Source organism: Garra rufa, chromosome 25, assembly GCF_049309525.1.
Source record: "Garra rufa chromosome 25, GarRuf1.0, whole genome shotgun sequence".
NCBI classification, from domain to species: Eukaryota; Metazoa; Chordata; class Actinopteri; order Cypriniformes; family Cyprinidae; genus Garra; species Garra rufa.
The window spans coordinates 25825590-25845184 of record NC_133385.1 but is presented as its reverse complement, the minus strand read 5'-3'; the positions used below and the strand labels follow the sequence as shown (position 1 = coordinate 25845184).

General features: G+C 39.9%; 1 protein-coding gene across 1 annotated transcript in view; it reads left to right on the top strand.

Moving 5' to 3' along the window:
• otud7a (OTU deubiquitinase 7A) overlaps positions 1-16297 on the top strand; it is a 132703-nt gene extending 116406 nt beyond the window's left edge. The window contains exons 11-13 of the mRNA XM_073831743.1: positions 10918-11032; positions 11751-11835; positions 12521-16297. Coding sequence (XP_073687844.1) covers positions 10918-11032; positions 11751-11835; positions 12521-14038 — 1718 coding nt within the window. The 3' untranslated portion in view covers positions 14039-16297. The remainder of the gene's footprint in view (positions 1-10917; positions 11033-11750; positions 11836-12520) is intronic.
• The last annotated feature ends 3298 nt before the right edge of the window (positions 16298-19595 follow it).

Sequence of the window (19595 nt, the reverse complement as noted above, 5' to 3'; positions counted from 1 at the left end):
ATTTGAAAATCTGGAATCTGAGGGTGCAAAAAAATCGCCTTTAAAGTTGTCCAAATGAAGTTCTTCAATGCATATTACTAATCAAAAATGAAGTTTTGATATATTTACAGAAATATCTTCATGAAACATGATCTATGCTAAATATCCTGATTTGGTATAAAAGAAAAATCGATCATTTTGACCCATACAATGTATTTTTGGCTGTTGCTCCAAATTTTTGTCACATATGTCCAGGGTCACATATGTGACCCTGGACCACAAAACCAGTCATAAGGTTAAATTTGACAAAACTGAGATTTATACATCATAGGAAAGCTCAATAAATAAGCTTTCTATTGATGTATGGTTTGTTAGGATCGGACAATATTTGACTGAGATACATCTATTTGAAATCAGAAATCTGAGGACGCAAAAAAATCAAAAAGACTGAGAAAATCACCTTTAAAGTTGTCCAAATTAGGTTCTTAACAATGCATATTACAAATCAAAAATTACATTTTGATATGTTTACAGTAGGAATTTTACAAAAAATCTTCATGGAATATGATCTTTACTTAATTTCTCAATGATTTTTGGCATAAAAGAAAAATCTAAAATTTTGACCCATGCAATGTATTTTTGGCTATTGCTACAAACAAACCCGTCAAAAGCGACTTAAGACTGGTTTTGTGGTCCAGGGTCACATATGTTTTATGTCTTATACACTCTTAAAAATAAAGGTGATTCAAGATGCCATAGAAGAACCTTTTTTGTCTAAATGGTTCCATAAAGAACCTTTAACATCTGAAGAACCTTCCTGTTTCACAAAAGGTTCTTTGTGGCGATAGAATCTTCTTCAGATTATAAAAAGGTAAGAAAGAAATGGTTCTGTAAAGAACCTTTGACTGAATAGTTCTTTGTGAAACCAAAAATGGTTCTTCTATGGCATCGCTTGAAGAACCTTTTAAAGCACCTTTATTGTGTAATAAAGTGTAATTTTATGTTAACAATCAAGTTGATTCTTTTCATTTTAAATTGTGCAGTTTTGTACTTTTAAAACTTGTTTTATCATTCAAAATACATGCAAAAGTCAAATAATAGTCTGGTTTTGCCTTATATATTGTGAAAACATACCCAGTGGAAATTTTCTAATTGCTTTTTCAAAAATGAACCAACCCTGAGAAATGTTTATTAGAAAAAAGTAAAAAGTTTGACAACTAGCCCCGGGTACATTTTAGTTTGCCAGTAAATAACTCTTTAAAGAACATATTTGATAGGGTTTTGTGGCCTAATATAAATATAGACAGCATTGTCTGTAGTTTATGTAAATAACATGTCTGGGTGATATAGAGAACCACTGGTTGAGTGTTTATCCCGCTAGATGGCGCGCTGTGCTTCTGTTAACCGCAGGAAACCTCCTCGCATAGCTTCACGTACCCATTGACCCCCAAAGCATGTGGTCGGTTTGAAGCAGCGGGTTGTTGACAGATTAGAGGCCTTCACTGTAGTCACATTTCTCCAGGATATGAATGACTGGCTACTGGGAAAATGCAAGAAAAACACCTTGCACACTCCCGTCTGGAATACCTCCACCTTTCTGTGAAGTGTGTAATTTATCTCTACAGGAAGCTGTGGGATTACCAACCTATTTTAGAAACGTGTAATTTATATTATGTTATATTATATTATAATAAAAGTGACATTACATTTAGTAACTTTTAAACTAAACACAAATGACTGACTAACTTACAAAGTAGCTACTTTGTTTGCTAAAGTTTTGACAGGTTAGAAACTTTCCTTAAAGGATTAGTCCACTCCAGAATTAAAATGCAATCCAAGGTTTTTATGTCTTTCTTTCCTTAGTCGAAAAGAAATTAAGGTTTTTGAGGAAAACATTCCAGGATTTTTCTCCACATAGTGGACTTTAATGGGGATCAACAGGTTGAAAATCCAAATTGCAGTTTCAACGCAGCTTGAAATCTGTCATTTTCTAAAAAACAAATACAATTTAGATACTTTTTAACCATATATTCTCATCATGCACTATTGTGTCTACTAGAGATGTAACAATATCCAAATCTCACAATGCACTTTGACAGTTCAACATTAAGAGCTTCACCCCATGTTCTTAACTAAGAAAACTTAAAGGGATAGTTGCCCCAAAAATGAAAATTTGATGTTTATCTGCTTACCCCCAGAGCATCCAAGATGTAGTTGATTTTGTTTCTTCAGTAGAACACAAACAAAGATTTTTAACTCAAACCGTTGCAGTCTGTCAGTCATATAATGGCAGTCAATGGGACCCATAGCTTTGCGAGTCAAAAAAACATACACAAAAAAAAATTAAACCCTGCGGCTCATGACGATACATTGAGGTCTTAAGACACAAAACAATTGGTCTTTTAGGAAGCCAAACAAATTAGAATATAATAATAAAATTACAATTAATGACAATAATAACCATATATTGTAAAACAATTGCACTGTAAAAAAAAAAAAAAAGGAATATTTATAGGTATATTATTTTTGCTTTACACTACAGTAAGGAAATTACAATACCTCTTTCCTAATTTATACTTGAAAGAGATATTTTTAATTTGGACTGGAGTAACCTATTTAAACTGCTAGAGCTCTGCAATTCATACTGCACTTTTAAGCTTTTATTTTGACGGAAAACTCCAGCTTCAATGAAAACAGGCTTACAAAAAAAAAGCTCACTACAAATCTAGTGAAATGCTGTAATCATCTGCCACGAAAATAAAATATAACAGGTGGCAGTTGCATTCACAAATGCGCGCTAAACTCACAGCACATTCAATAAACGAGTTCACTGCATTCATTCACTGTGAACGGAGACGTTCTGAGGCGCGGAAAACACCAGATCATGAGCTGATCGCCTGAACGTATTGCGCGCTTTGCTTTGAAACTTGATGAAGGGGTTGAGCCATATATATACCAAAAAGTACATACATTTTATATTTTTTTAGAAAATGACTGATCGTTTCACTAAATACGATCCTTATTCCTTGGCTGGGATCGTGTAGAGTCCTTTGAAGCTGCATTGAAACTGCAATTTGGACCGTCAGCGCCTTGATCCCCATTTAAGTCCACTATATGGAGGAAAATCCTAGAATGTTTTTCTCGAAAACCTTCATTTTAACTGTTCGACTGAAGAAAGAAAGACATGAACATCTTGGATGACAAGGGGGTGAGTAAATTACCAGGAAATTTTAATTTTGAAGTGAATCCTATAAGAATTTATTTAAACTATCAATAACTTAATAAAAAATACCTATAGTTAGGAATCATTGCTACACAGCGAGGTGAAGGAGCGCTTGCTTTGTTTTTTTCTGAGCCGAATGAGGTCATTTGTTGCCGCGTGTCTGGAGATGGTTAGCACCATGAGGCCCCATATACACGTTTACCACTCTTTTACACAAATGCGCACACTTGCACAACAGGGCATCTCCCTCTGACTCATTTCCCCTGATTCTATTCTTACCCACTTGCTTTCTCTCGCTCTCCATCCCCAAAGAACTTTGGCCTCTGCCATTTAGGGCAGATCAGACCAAGCCAACCGCTGCATGTGGTTTAGGCCCTAATCTGCTCCTCCCAAACCCCTACCTCCCTTCTTCCACTTCCCGACGGAGAGTCTGTCTCTGTGTGGCTGTCTTGGTGGGTGATACCCCCTCCCCCCGGATCTTCCGCTCGGGTCTGCCAGGGAGTGCCCGTCTGCCCAGTGTGTGTTCAGGTGCCAGCGGTTTCCCGAGAACACTGAGACTCTTGTGTGTGTGAGAGAGAGTTGTGTCAAAAGACCCGTGAAATTTTTCACTTGTGGCTTTCGATGTGCTAGCTTTGAAGCTAAGATCTTTTTTACTAGTGTACTTCTAAAAGTTCATATAATAATTTGTTTTTAGCATATATGTCATGCAATCTGGGAAAACCAGTAGGAGGTTTACTTTCAGTAAATTCGAAAAATAGGTTGAATGTCAATTTTTGGTCAAAATTAGGTTTTTATTAAATTATTATTCTTTAACATCTTGTCTATCATTTCTGAAAATATATTGGCAAAATTCACTTTAGTGCAGAAAAATAGCGATTTATTGCAGCAAGCAAAAAACTGTTTTCCTAGTTCGCATTACATATGCACATTAAATTTTAATCTTTACCTTCTTGAAAAGCAGAGCGAAATATTGATGACTCATCATGCATTTGTGGGCGGCTTATTTTTTTGTCCAATTAAAGCCTTTAGAATGAAAATTCCCCACCCCTTAAAGGGATAGTTCACCTAAAAAATCTGTCATTAAAGGGTTACTTCACCCAAAAATGAAAGTTCTGTCATTAATTACTCACCTTCATGTCATTCCAAACCCGTAAGATCTTTGTTCATCTTCGGAACACAAATTAAGATGTTTTTGATGAAATCCAAGACCCTCTCTTGCTGACCTTTCATAGACAGCAAGGGTACTACCACGTTCAAGACACAGAAAGGTACCAAGAACATCAAAAAAAATAGTGACATTAGTGGTTCAAAATACAAAAAAAAAAAAAAAAAAAAAAAACAGTTTACTTTTGGTGTGCAAAAAAAAACACCTTTTTCAACAATTCTTCTTTATGTCAACCTAGCACCATTTTGGAGAGTATCACAACGCATGCAACGCAAAGTCATTATTTTTGTTTTCTTTGCACACAAAAAGTATACTCATAGCTCCATGAAATTATGATTGAACCACTAATGTCACATGGACTAATTTGTCGATGTTTTTGGTACCCTTGCTGTCTATAGAGGGTCAGAGAGCTCATGGATTTCATCAAAAACATCTTAATTTGTATTCTGAAAATGAACAAAGGTCTTAAGGCTTTGGAACAACATGAAAGTACACTCTTAAAAATAAACGTGCTTCACGGTGCAATAAAAAAACCTTTTTTGTTTAAATGGTTCCATTAAGAACCTTTAACATCTGAAGAACCTTTCTGTTTTACAAAAGGTTCTTTGTGGCGAAAGAAGGTTCTTGAGATTATAAAAAGGTAAGAAAGAAACAATTCTTTAAAGAACTATTGACTGAATGGTTCGATTTGGAACCAAAAATGGTTCTTCTATGGCATCGCCGTGAAGAACCTTTTAAAGCACCTTTATGTATAGGAGTGTAAGTAGTTCACAACAGAATTTCATTTTTTGGTTAGCTAACCCTTCAATTACTCATCTTCATGTCATTCCAAAGCTGTAAGACCTTTGTTCATCTTCGGAACACAAATTCCGAAGAGAAATTGTTGAATAAAGTCGTTATTTTTGTTTTCTTTGCGCACTAAAAAGTATTCACGTAGCTTCGTAACATTATGGTTGAACCACTGATGGGCTCTTGAGTCAGAAAGCTCTTGGATTTCATCCAAAATATCTTAATTTGTGTTCCAAAGATGAATGAAGATCTTACGGTTGTGGAACAACATTAGGGAGAGTAATTAACGACACAATTTTCATTATTGGGTGAACTATCCCTTTTAGCTAATTGTAGTTGCTTACAAAAACATATTTGCCTTTTTTTGTAAACAAAATGTTTTTTAGTCCCTTTATCAAGCTGTTTTTATCAAATCATCAGTTGATCACTACAAAAATAGCAAAAGCTTTCACTGTTTCAAGGTTAGCATTAGCTAAAAGTCTTTGTCAAGAAAAACAAAATGTGGTCAGATATCTTTCATCAACTCTCTCTTTTTCCACTTGTAATCTTTCTTTAACCACAGGGTAATTGTGATATGTCACTGATTTTAAACTCTTTCTGTGATTTAAGGCCCTTTTGAAGTTTTTTTCTACACATTGCAGACATACTGAATGGTTTCCCTGTGATGTGACATGCCATTGCTTTAATGCACCTTCCTTCATTTTTCTGTGGTAACTCTTTATATGACACCAGGCAACCAATAGGAACCGCGCTCTGCTATTTTAAGCACGCCTGTCCAGTTTTACGAAGACCTCTATTTTCTTTGGCATTCAGCAGGCAGCTTTTAAAGTTTCATCTTGAAAGAATGAAAAACCTTCTTGTGCCATGACCAACTCACGCCAAGCTTGGGTTAAAATCATCCAGATTCCTCACATCGCAATCAGCGGTGAGCATCAGAAAGCCTATGTTTTTTTCCATATACAGTTTGCATGTTTTACGTGGCCCTGGAAAATATGTAGGCAATCACATTCCCACGCATGTTTCAGAGATTCACGACAAAGCTTTGTTTAGCCTCACGATTATTGTTTACGCTGGCTGTAAAATACACAAACTGCGAACGAAAACTCCTGAAATCACACCTCATCAAGCACAAGCACGGTTTGCGTGACTAAAGCGGACTAATTGTTTTCCTCAGTGGGCGCAACTGCAGTGATTGATATCACCCAGCAGAGGGGGGAGAGTCGAGAAAACCACAACGATCCCGGGAAATAATGCCTTGGGAGTCACTCTCTGAAGGATTATATCACACATGCCTCACATGACAGATATTCCCGCTCATTGCCTAACTTTCCTGAGGCGGTGCCATGTCGTGCAGCCAGACCCACTCGGCATACATCAACCTCCCCCTCGTGCCAATGGAATAAACTCTGCATGTAATGCGCTTGTAATGTTGCATGTCAGACTCCATGAGCAATGTTGTCTGTCAACAACTTCTGTTTGTATTATCACCGCAGCGCTCAGCGAAAGACCTTATTTACAGTCTCGTCATCTCCTGATTACTCGTCCATTCTCACTCGCTTGTTTATGTATTTCGCTTATAACAACAGACAGGCAATGTAGGGGTAAAGGAAACTAAGAAATACTCAAGGAATCAACGCCCCTTGTTCCTTGAGAGAAGGGCTTCGACGTCACAGTTTTGAACGTATGCGGTCGAGGCGGGTCAGTCAAGGACAGGTCTACACGGCTGCCAGAAGGGATACAAAATACATTATGCTCCAGTCCCGCAGAGTAGAACTGGCAGTGGCGGTGTTTGGACCTGGAACCGGCCCAAATGGTAACAACAGTGCGAGCTGAAGCGTGTGAGTGTGTATGCCGGGCCAGAGAAAGGATGACAGCTGCAGTGTAGGAGTCGGGACACAACCCCACATAGCTCCAGCGTTCACCGTCTGACCCCGCTCTGGTGGGAAACTGTATCTGTGTGTGCGACGGGGAACACAATGGGGTGCTTGTTGGTTAGGTTTATGTATGAGTGCATGCCCACGTGTACGATTTTGTGTGTTTTTCTGAACAGTGTGTGCTCTGCTTTGGGAATTCCACCTACATTTCTTTCAGTTTGGACTTTGGATGCTCTTTCTTGTCCTGGTGTGACTCCCTAAGAATTTGACCCACAAAATGCTGGACGAAACCTCATAGCCTCAAATGCGCCAGCAGTTTATGTGTTTCATTAACAGTGAAAGGAACGTCATGCTTGGGCTGAATGATTTTGGCAGTTTAGATGTTTTCTTGGATCAACGACTTTTGTTAGTCTTGGAACAACATTCTTATTAAACAAACATAGCTGTATATGAGATTTGAGATTGCGAAGCTATGATATATTCTTTTTGTCAGTGTTAGTAAAAATGTTTCTTCAGCTGCCAAATTCTTGTTGTAGAACTACACTACCCATAATCCCAAGGAGGTCTTTGATCCTCCAATCAAAAAAGTTACATCTTAGCAGTGACCTCCCACTCCCAATAGATAATTTACCCCAAAAATTAAAATTCTGTTATTTAATTATCTGTCATTATCATGTTGCTTCAAACCCGTAAGACCTTAGTTTATCTTCGGAACACAAATTAAAATATTTTTGATGAAATCCGATAGCTTTCTGGCCCTGCATAGACAGCAACACAACTACCACATTCAAGGCCCAGAAAGGTAGTAAGAATATCAATAATAGTCCATGTGACATCAGTGGTTCAACCTTAATTTTAAGAAGCTACTAGAATACTTTTTGTGTGCAAAGAAAACAAAAAAAACTTTATTTGTCCATTTCTTCTCTCTTGCGTTTAGGAGAGAACTGTGTGAGAAGACTTGAACGTGGTAGTTGCGCTGTTGTCTATGCAGGGTCAGAAAGCTCTTGGATTTCATCAAAATATCTTATTTTGTGTTCCGAAGATGAACAAAGGTGTTACAGGTTTGGAACGACATGAGGGTGAGTAATTAATGACAAAATGTTCATATTTGGGTGAACTATCCTTTTAAGTTAGAACTGCTCTATAGTCCCAAGCCGAGGTCGCCAGTAAGGTCAGAAAGCTCTCGGATTTCAGCAAAAATATCTTAATTTGTGTTCCGAAGATGAACAAAGGTCTTATGGGTTTGGAACAACATGACAGTGAGGAATTAATGACAGAATTTTCATTTTTGGGTGAACCATCCCTTTAAGCAGATAGTAGTTGCTATACTATAACTCTGCAGCTTATAGAAACATTTTTGCCTTTTTTGTAAATAAAATGTTGTTTAGTCACTTTATCAAGCTGTTTTCATGAAATCAAACAGCTTTGTGAACCATCACTTTCAGTCAGAACTGCTCTATAGTTCCAAGCCGAGATCACCTTGTTCAGACGATTTTAGATGAATATTTTATTGCGATTGTCGTGTTCGTATGTGCCTAAACCAATCAAACTAAGAAATAAAACATCCCAGGTTCCAAAACATATGCGCCAAGTGAGCCAGGTGTGAAAACAACATTAGTACCAGGCCTAAAATTGTATTATGTAGCCATCTGTTTGCTTCGGTCTCATTTGAATGTAGTTGTAAATGAGATTTGAGATTGCAAAGCTATGATATATTCTTTTTGTCAGAGTTATTTTGGCTTCATATTTTAAAAATGTTTCTTCAGTTACCAAATTTTGTTGTAGAACTATACTACCCATAATCCCAAGGAGAGACTTTCATCCTCCAATCAAAGAAGTTGCTGTTACAGTAAAAGCAAGAAGCACATCATAACAGCTCAGCATTGACCTCCCACTCCCAAAGGATAGTTCACCCAAAAATGAAAATTCAGTCATTGATTACTCACCCTCATGTTGTTCCAAACCCATAAGATCTTTGTTCATCTTCAGAATACAAAAAACGCTAACGTTCAAGGCCCAAAAAGGTAGTAAGGACATTGTTAAAACAGTCATTGTTAAAATAGTCATCATAAAATGACATCAGTGGTTTAACCTTAATTTTATGAAGCTACAAGAAGAAGGTCTTACAGGTTTGAAACGACATGCGGGCGAGTAATTAAAGACAGAATTGTCATGTTTGGTGGAACTATCACTTTAAGTCAGGACTGCTCAATAGTCCTTGTTCAGACAATTTTGGTGCGAATGTCGTGTTCGTATATGCCTAAGCCAATCAGACTAAGAAATAAAACATGCCAGGTTCCAAAACATATGCGCCAAATGAGCCAGGTGTGAAAACAGCATTAGTACCAAGCCAATCTGTTTGCTTCAATCGGATTTGAAAGTGGTTACAACCCTGGTTTGCAGTAAAGGCATTCTGCTTCTGAAGGTTGCATCAAAATCTTTTATTTTGCCTTTTTGTACCTGACTATTTTCTTTTTTTTTTTCTTCAAATCAAAATTTGCAATGTGATGATTCATCTCTGTGTTGGTTGGTTTGACTCACTGAGCTCTATTGGAAGAATTGAATAGGACTAAAAACCTAATTGTTGTTCCATAACTGTAATTGGTTGTTCCATACTTGATAATTCCTTAACACAAACTGAATGAACAGTACATATTCAAGACACAATGTGCTTGAAGTAAAAAAAGTTGGAAATTCTGAGAGGGTGGACTGAGATTTTGGATTGTATGAATGTTCAGTAGACCAGCTGGACATTTTTGGCGCTTCTGGTTGCCAGGATTGTGAATTAAAAGACGTGGGTGGGAGGCAAAGTCGTGTGTTGATTGAAAATTCAACAGTGAGGAAGTGTGCTTCAAGCAAGCTCATGTCTTACTGTGGAGAATGGCTCAATGGTACAGTTCTCCACACACTAGTGTTGCATAATTTTAAAAAAGTGGTTTAAAATGTTCCTCCATCCATATATCTGGTGTCATTTTCTCTTTTGTGTGATCGTATCAGTATAAATCTTGAATGTAAATTTTGTGGTGTAATAATCTTAGATCAAAATTTGATTTTTTTTGTCTACTTTTTATCAGCCCTACTACAAACACTTTCTCTCTCCTTGACCTTTTCTTACTTTCACACACACATTTATTCATTACTGTGACTCGATGTCTCTCACTCCTACTCTGCATAGTGTTATTTAAATGAGTCATCGAAGAGCAGTATGTTCATCATTGGTACACCGTGAGTTCTACCCAGCAGTCACCTGGCAAATGGCAGGCCGTTCATGAGGAGAGGAGACAGTTTGTTCTATCAGTGTGTGCGTGTTTGCGAGTGTACGGTTGTGACAGAAGGGGTTGGAGCGTCCTCTGTTCAAACATGCTGTATTTTCCAACAGTCACGAGAACTGAATCGCTCTCTTTATCTCTCTTGTTTCAACCCACTCTCTCTTTTTCCTTCCATTCTGTCTGGTCCCTGTGGTTTGAAAAGACTAGTCAGGTACAGTGACAAATACAGTGACGGGAAAGGGGGAAAAAGGGAAGCAGTTAGAACGGATGGAAGGCCGTGATATTTTCTTTTTAGGAAACAGTGCCACACCCAGGTCTGTTGATTTACGGTTAACATACCCCTTGATTAATGTTGAAATGTTTTTCCTGTCAAATGGCTTGGAATCATGGAAATATTATTTTTTTTCTCTTACATTTCTGCAGTTTTGTCATACCTTGTTATGAAAGAGTAACAGATGATTCTTAGAAAGAAACAGACCGTTTCTAGGGAAAAGATCACCCTAAATGAACTTTGTGTTTAGAAAAATCCATAAATTTAAGCCATTATGCAGTAATAAGTGCAGTTGCAACCTGGTACATCAAAATCTTTCAACTTGTCTTTTTGTCCCTCTCTTCCAGCCGTCATCCCACTGACCGACTCTGAGCACAAGCTGCTAGCACTGCACTTCGCGGTGGACCCTGGGAGGGACTGGGAGTGGGGGAGGGATGACAATGACAATGCTAAGCTGGCAAAGTAAGACCCCTCTTTTTCTCTCTCATCCTCCATCCTCTATCCTCCATCTACCCCTACAGCAAGCTTAGCTAAATTAAATTAATAACTTGCAAGCAGGTTCTAGCCTAACTAAGGGGTAATTAAGACAAAGGTCAATTGAGGCCAAAATCTATATGTTATCTTTACCATATGAGGGATTTAGTTGGACTAAATCTTTCCAGAAGGTCCCAGCACATGGCCACAGGCCACATTATCCTCACAGAGGTCGAATCTTTAAGCCTCATTCAGTCATTAAAGCCTGTACATGTTCCAAACTTTTATCAGTTTCATATTCTTGCATTTAGTCTAATGGTTAAAAGGACTTGTGCAGGATGTTTTCAAATCTGAGTAACTTTGCAGAGGTCAGCCAATTAAAGCATATAAATAAGTTGAAGCAGCACCACCCCAGCCATGACTTACGGAAGGAAGAACAGAGGCCCAAAACAAACATCTGCGCTGAAGTAACAGTAATGGTTTGGCTCTCAGTCCATTGGCTCCATAATGGACTGATGAGTACAAACTGTCACTCTCTGGTGACTAGATTTATGCATTGAGTTCCTAGTTGCATGCCTCAAATGGTTTGTAATTTCTTCCATTCCTTCGCTGGCACAGAAGAGATGACAAGAATATTTAATGCCTCATTCAAGCTGATAAACCTTTTGAGTTGACTATGTTCTTCTCTCTCTCTCTCTCTCTCTAGTCTTATTCTGTCACTGGAAGCTAAACTAAACCTTCTGCACAACTACATGAATGTAACATGGATTCGAATTCCTTCTGAAACAAGGGTAAGTGGTCAACCATTTATTGTTTGACGGGTTGCAATCCCTGCTTCTGGAGGGCTACCTACTGCGGACTACAATTCTAACTGCTTCAACACACCTGACTATGTTTTTAAGTAATCCTGAAGACATTAATTAGCTGTTTTAGGTGTGTTTGATTAAGATTGGTGTAACCTCCCTGGTCTTAATCACACCCGCTCCAAGCGGGACTCGAACCCGGGAGGCAGGCGCACTGACAAGACGACTGAAGACCACAGCCTCTAGAGTCAGTCGCTAGTGCACCTCTTGAAATTAGGGGAGTGAGGTTTACCTACACAGCACTTACCAGCTGGCCTCTGTTACACTCAAACCCCTTAACCTCACTCCCATCCGGGTCATGGCACCAACATAACTCTCCTGGGTCCTACTCGCACATGCTTCAAGTGGGACTAAAACCCGGGTCACCGGCAAGGGAGGCGGGTGCACTAACATGTAGGCTAAAGACCGCAGCCTCTAGCGTCTTGAGATCAGAGTAGTGAGGTTTACCTGCACAGCACTTACCAGCTGGCCTCAGTTACACTGGCACTAAACTCTGCAGGATAGTAGCCTTCCAGGAGCATGGGTGTGCCCCCATTTTCCCAAATTTTTGACAACAGTATTTGCTAAAGGTGACTACTGGTATGATTACTAATGGCTGATCTATGTTTTTCAGGCTCCCTTGGCTCAGCCCGAGTCACCCACTGCCTCTGCAGGTGAGGATGTACAGTCTCTGGCAGAATCCATGGACTCGGACCGGGAGTCTGTTTGCAGTAACTCCAACATCAATAATGGCAAGTCGAGTAAGGAAAAGGACAAAGACAAGCAGCGAAAGGACAAAGACAAAACACGGGCAGACTCAGTGGCCAACAAACTGGGCAGTTTCAGTAAGACTCTGGGTATCAAACTTAAGAAGAATATGGGTGGCCTTGGAGGACTTGTTCATGGAAAGATCAGCAAGTCCACTTCAACGAATGGTCGAACTGTAGAGAACGGAGAGCAGAAATCCAAGAAAAAGGACTCGAAAACACGAAAAGGGAGCAAAGAGGAGTCAGGCCAGTCGGCCAGCACATCCTCCTCAGAAAAGGCAACTAGTCCCTCTCCTACAGACCGCGCTTCTGGTAGCTCACCTGTTGAGAGACCGCCAGGATCAGGCAAAAACTCTGGTGATCGGACACTGGACAACTGGAAGTACAGCACAGATGTCAAACTTAGCCTGAACATACTTCGGGCAGCCATGCAGGGTGAGCGCAAATTCATCTTTGCTGGGTTGCTGCTCACCAGCCACCGACACCAGTTCCATGAAGAGATGATCAGCTTTTACCTGAGCAGTGCCCAGGAACGCTTCAGTGCTGAGCAGGAACAAAAAAGAAAGGCTGAGGCTGAGAAGAAGCCTCAGACCAATGGGGTGTCACTGAAGAAGCCTGAACAGGAGAGCGTTTTCCAAAGGGAGCGTTCCGATAGCTCTCCACCTGAGAGTTGCTCACCGGTGTTACAACTTAGCCATAGTTCTTCCCAGGCTGTGAAGGTCCAAGAAAGGGCAAGCCCAAAGCTTGCCGCTTCCCCTATCCCGATACCCATCCCAGCCTCCATCCCAGGATCCTCCATGTCCCCTGTCCCTTTCTCCTCCCCTAGTAACGGTGCTAAGAGACCTGGACCAGTCCCTGTTTCAGCTCACTATAGCCATACGCCACCAATCCAGAGGCACAGTGTCATCCACCTGCGGGATGTCAATGTGCAGTCATCCAGCTACCAAGATGAGTCATACAAGCCAATGGTGGGCACTCTCAAAACTTGTGCTACCTACCCCCAGCAAAACCGCTCACTGTCCTCTCAGAGCTACAGCCCAGCCCGCATGTCTGGTATCCGTACCATTAATGCCGTAGATGCCCTCCCGTACAACATGCCTGGGGAACACAAGTCCCACACTTATACCAATGGCTTCAACACCGGCGACATCCGGGACTGTCTGGAGTTTGCAGATGAGGACCCGGCGCCCCACGCCTGGCTGGGGCAGGACAAAACCAAAGGGCAGAGTGGCGTTTGCCCAATGTACTGTTTTCAGCAGAAACGTTGCCGGAGAGAGAACTGCACCTTCTATGGCCGACCCGAGACAGAGAACTTTTGCTCGTACTGTTATAGAGAGGAGCTGAAACGCAGGGAACGAGAGGTGAAGGTACACCGACCTGGATAGCCCTGCAAACCCGCACACATATATAGCCACCCCTCAATGTGTGTGACAAGAACAGCAACACCACCACCTTTTTGCACTTTGCAAGCGATACAAAGAACTGGCATAACATTTTCCTACTATATTTAAGATCGGCCTCCTTGTATTCTTGTTACTTTACTCTCAATAGCGAACGAACACTGCTTTACAATGACAGGAAGTGCAACCAGAATCAGTTTACAGCTTTGGCCAGAGATTGTTGTGTTGTTTGTCCTACGTCTGATTTAATTCAATCTTTTACTTGTTCTAGAGTAAAAGCTCTCGTCTGTGCATTTTGCTCAGTCCGTGTTGTAAAACTCCTTGTACCTGCATAAAGAGATGTAAAAGCATACGTCACTCTCTAACGGAGCTTCCCAAATCATGGACGGGAAAACTCTGTTTAGAGGTCATTATAATGCAATACTCCACAGCATAGCTCTTTGGAATCTTAATATTGAATAACATTGATTTTGCTGTGCATTGCAAATAATTACAACGGGAGGGAGATGCACTGTTCAGCACTCTGATTTTTTTGAAAGCAATAAGTTTGGTAACAACCGCCACCCCTCCCCCTTTTATCTATGCATTCATGACGTCAGCCATATTCTACTTTTCCCCATATGATTCTACGGGATAAAGATGAGATTATAAGAGGTCTGCTGTACAGGGATTATTATGGTGGAAAATATTCAATATGTGGCATATCAGAGTGTGCTTTTCGATTGATCTTGTGGGATATATATATATATATATATATATATATATATATATATATATACACACACACACACGTATATATATATATATATACTGTCCATCATGCAGTATATTGTAATATAAAGCCTCCTCATAGGAGGGTTTGCATTCCAACAATGATATCAAATGAAACCTTACTATTGTGTGCTACTTGAACTTGACATCCGATACAGTAAGCATTTGACTTCCATTCATTGCTATCTGTATTTGCAATATATAACACAGTCATGCTAGCGAATGCTAAATTACAAGAACCACCTTACCTGAGGATATCTGCATGAAATGCAAACCCTCATATGCTCAAGCAGTGGGCTAAAGTTGGAAAGCTTATGAAACTGTGTATTTGTCAACTGTTTTATACCTTCACTGATGGCACAGCTTGGCTACAAGTAATTGGCAACTGCTCATCAACATTCTGTAGCACTCATGCTAACACTGCCATGCTAGCCTCTCATGTGCCAAAAATGGTCCTTCACCTCCATTTCATTTGTCCTCAGGAAGTCTTAACACAAGTCACATAATTGTGATTATCATATACATAGAAGCATCTAAATCTATAAATGTAAAATTGGATATTTAAAGGTACAGATCTACCTCTCGAAAGCGTTTTAGGTTTTTGACTCATGGATTACATAGCAGTGTAAAATCGTAAAATCCTAACTAGGTGCAGTGAGGAATGTTAATAGCTGAAATTTTCATGTGTACAATAAAAAAAATAGTAACAACTAATTCACAGCCAATCAAAACATGTTTTATGTTTAATAGACCTATGAGATTGCACTGTGGGTGAATCTATGTCAGTTTGATTCACGACTGGTTAGCCAACAACGACACATTGCCAAACCAAATCTCTAAATGTAAAATTGGACATTTTATGGTACAAGCCTATTTGTTGTTTTAGATACTGATCACAGCAGTGCAAAAACCATCACAGCGAACATGCTAAGCTAATAACTAACCAGCTAACAAGCATACCGTTCAATTGCTCAAAGTGCTAATTCTCATTGTATGCTAGAAAATCAGGATGTTACCGATAACTGCGCCAATCAAGTAAACTAGCATGACTAGCATGTTAGCCACTTTGCCTCTGCTAAGCAAAGGCCCAACCAAGTGCTTTTCTACTTCATGGACAAGATTACCATAAGAGCAGCGCTTGTTGTGTTTTGTTGTGTGGCGGTGTCCAGGTAACCAACGCTGTGTCTCTATAAGTGTTTTGTCTTTCCTGGCCAAGGATGTCCACTGCTTTGTTCTCTTCCCACGTTTCTACACCTCCACAATCATGTGTGTCTTTCGCTTCCCATCTTCCTGCTTTTCCTCTCCCTCCTTTCTATTCGACAAGCTCATGGACTCTCACCGTCTTAGAATTGTAAAATATGATTTTGTATTCATTTGAGAGTTTTACACTACTTTAAATTATTAATTTGCACATTAGGTACCAATGTAAATAGCAGGAGAAAAAGAGACAAAATAAGATTAGTTTATTGTTAACTACGGTGTCTGTGTGGTTCTTGCGGAAGAAAGGTGTGTGCTTGTGTGCTAGCAGACTTGCGTGTCCACCGTGTGTGTTTTTCCTTAACGTTCTGTAATTTGAGCTGCACCCTAGGCTGCCGTTTCAGTCTACAATATACAACACCCACATTAGACTGTCTGACTTATATGATTGAGCCCGCAAAACTAGAATAGAATCTGGTATAAAACTTCATGTCTAGTGCTGTTCGGCTTCTATATCCTTGCAGTAGTTGCTGTCAGTTCTGGACCATGAAACATTGAAACATGGAACCAAACAGCTGCCCCACAGGTCACCTGTTTAACATCTGCCAGAAAGTGTCGCCCTGACAATGAACTCTCTGTTATGTTGTGTTCACTTAAGACAGACATTCTTCGCATACTGTACACAAAAGATTTTAAAGGCCAGAGACTGAAAATGTAAATGTTAAAACGCAAATCAGGTCACTTTAAAAAAGGAAGGTAAATAACTCCTCTAGTCTCCTTTTGAGACTGAAATATATTGAATTAAAAATGCTGGCTTATCTGTTATCAACAAATGTCATTTGCATCATGCGTGAGAGTTTTTTTTTACGACTGTCATGAAACAGGATACTCTCAAGTTTTTGCAAAAGGTTCATGGACACACCCACACATTTTACTGAGAGCTGATCTAAGTGTACATGGTATGGAAGATATAATTCTGCTGATGCAGAAACTAGGGCACTTTCCCAAGAACTGAACCATGTTCCAGCTGTCATAAAGATGTAAAATGACTTAGCGTTTAGCTGAGCTGTTCACCATAGTTTAACAAGTGGATTTGTGGGGAGGCCCTTTTAACACTATCAAGTGTTACAATGATTAAAATTAAGCAATAATTGTGATCTAATTTGTTTTATTTAGTTATGGTGGTCTTAGGGTGGGCAGACACTTTGAGAGTTTTAACAGTGCGATTCTGTGGCTTTATTTGACCTTATAATCATACAGAACACTGGTGTACAACACCCTAAATCTGCATTTACATATCTTCAAAATTCACTTATGATTGTCTCATTTTACCCCCAATGGTAATTTCCAACCTGATCACATGATGAAAACGTACCTGTGGGAACATTTTCGCGAGATGCCAAATATGTTTCAATAGGTACATATCACTGCAGTTTCCAACAGGAATGTCCACTAGAGGTGGTAAAACAGCAACCACTTGTAATCATTTTCGTACACAGTTATGATTACAGCTCCATATGTTTCGGTTTCTGGACCCAACAAGCTTGCTCGGTTGCTCAGGCGGCACGGAATTGGTCTCAGGATGTGGAAACTTTGGGTACAAATCTTGTCAAAAACATGACTCACGATGAAAGCGGTGGATGTTCACATCGAATGTGCCACAAAACGTACATGGCGTTACGTATTTCACGTATGGTACATTTTATGTGACGCTGGTTTTGTATGTGTCACCACAGTTCTGACTTGAAATGTCAGCTGAGTGGCGCTATAACGCTAATGCTCCTTGACGTTTTAAAATAGCACACCATCTGCACCTAAACCTACCCGATAGTTTGAACAAAAGCGAATGTGATGTAAAAAATTCAATTGCAAGCATGCCGTTTTAGCTTGTTTTTCAACCTCTCATCTTTCAGCTCTTTAAACTTGAGTCATGTTTTTTACAGGATTTGTACCCAAGGATTCCACATCCTAAGTTCAACTCTATGCCGGCTGACCTACTGAGCATGCTTGTTATGTCTGGTGTTCTGACAATTTGTGCTACCCTGTCATGTACATCTACACAAATCCTAAATCTACCCTTACAGTAATAAAAATGCAGTGTTGGTAGCATAATCTGATAGGTAGCATTACTTGTCAGAACACCGGAAAGCTAAACATATGGAGCTGTGATCATAATTGTGTATGAAAACAACGGCTTTTTCATTGTGAGTCATGTTTTTCGAATCCTGGTCTCATGACGAAAACATTCCCACAGGTACAAACTGGTACAAAAGTACAAAGGTACAAGGTACAAGGTACAAAATGAGACCAGGATTCGAAAAACATGACTCACAATAAAAGAGCCAAAGAGGTTGAAATTAGAGGTTGAAAAAATAGCTAAAACGGCATGCTTGCTATTGTGTTTTTACGTCACATTTGCTTTTGTTCATACTATTGGGTAGGTTTAGGTGTAGTGCAGATGGTACGTTATTTTAAAACATCACGGAGCGTTAGAGTTATAGCGCCACTCAACAGACATTTCAAGTTAGAACTGTGGTGACACGTACAAAATCAACATCACATAAAACATACCATATGTACGTTCATCTGTTCCGGGGTGAAAAAATGGAACACTCTTTTAGCGCCATTCAGTGGACATTTCACATCAAATATGTCACGAAACGTACATTGCGGTATGTATTTCACATCTTGCGAAAACGTTCCCACAGGTACGTTTTCGTCATGAAACCAGGATGTGAAAAACATGACTCTCAATGAAAAAGCCGAAAGATGAGAGGTGGAAAAACAAGCTCAAACGGCATGCTTGCTATTGTGTTTTTACGTCACATTCGCTTTTGTTCATACTATCAGGTAGGTTTATGCCGAGTTCAGACTGCACGATTTTCAAAGCAATCGCATCACAGATGTCTTCACACTGCATGACTATCTGGGGTAGCATTCTGTCGCTGCTGTGTTCACAATGTATGATGGATCGGCGACAGGGGGTTTCACACTGCATGACTTTACAATAGGAAGAATCGCCGACAACTTTGTCCCGGTCCACAAACTACGTCTCACAACCAAACACACGCGAGAAGTGACATGGAAACAACGCGAGGTCAGGCGTGCAAGTTCTCACGTGACACTGGTATTATTATATAAAAAAATGGTAGCCCGCAAGAAACTTGTCATACAAATTGCATGTGCACTCATTTGCAGCGAAAAGAAAAGAAGCCGAAGCTATTCTTGTTTATACTGTGGTCTATACCTTCGTAACTCCTCCCCCAACTTCCCACTGGCCTGGATGTTGCTGTCTCATTGGCTGTAGGTAATCGCCGATGTGATTTTCAGTCAGATCACCTTTCACACGGCATGATTTTGAATCGCCGACAGGTCCAGATATTTAGCATGCCAAATATCTCACGGGTGTCGGCGACACGTCGGCGATTCTCTCAGATCGCGTCTTTGATAGTTCACACTGTGTGATTGTCACTCACGTGAACGAGCACCGATTTGCCTTCACCGATTTCGGGCATTTGTCGGCGATTTCTCAAAACCTGTCGGCGAGTCAAAATCGGGGCTAAAATCATGCAGT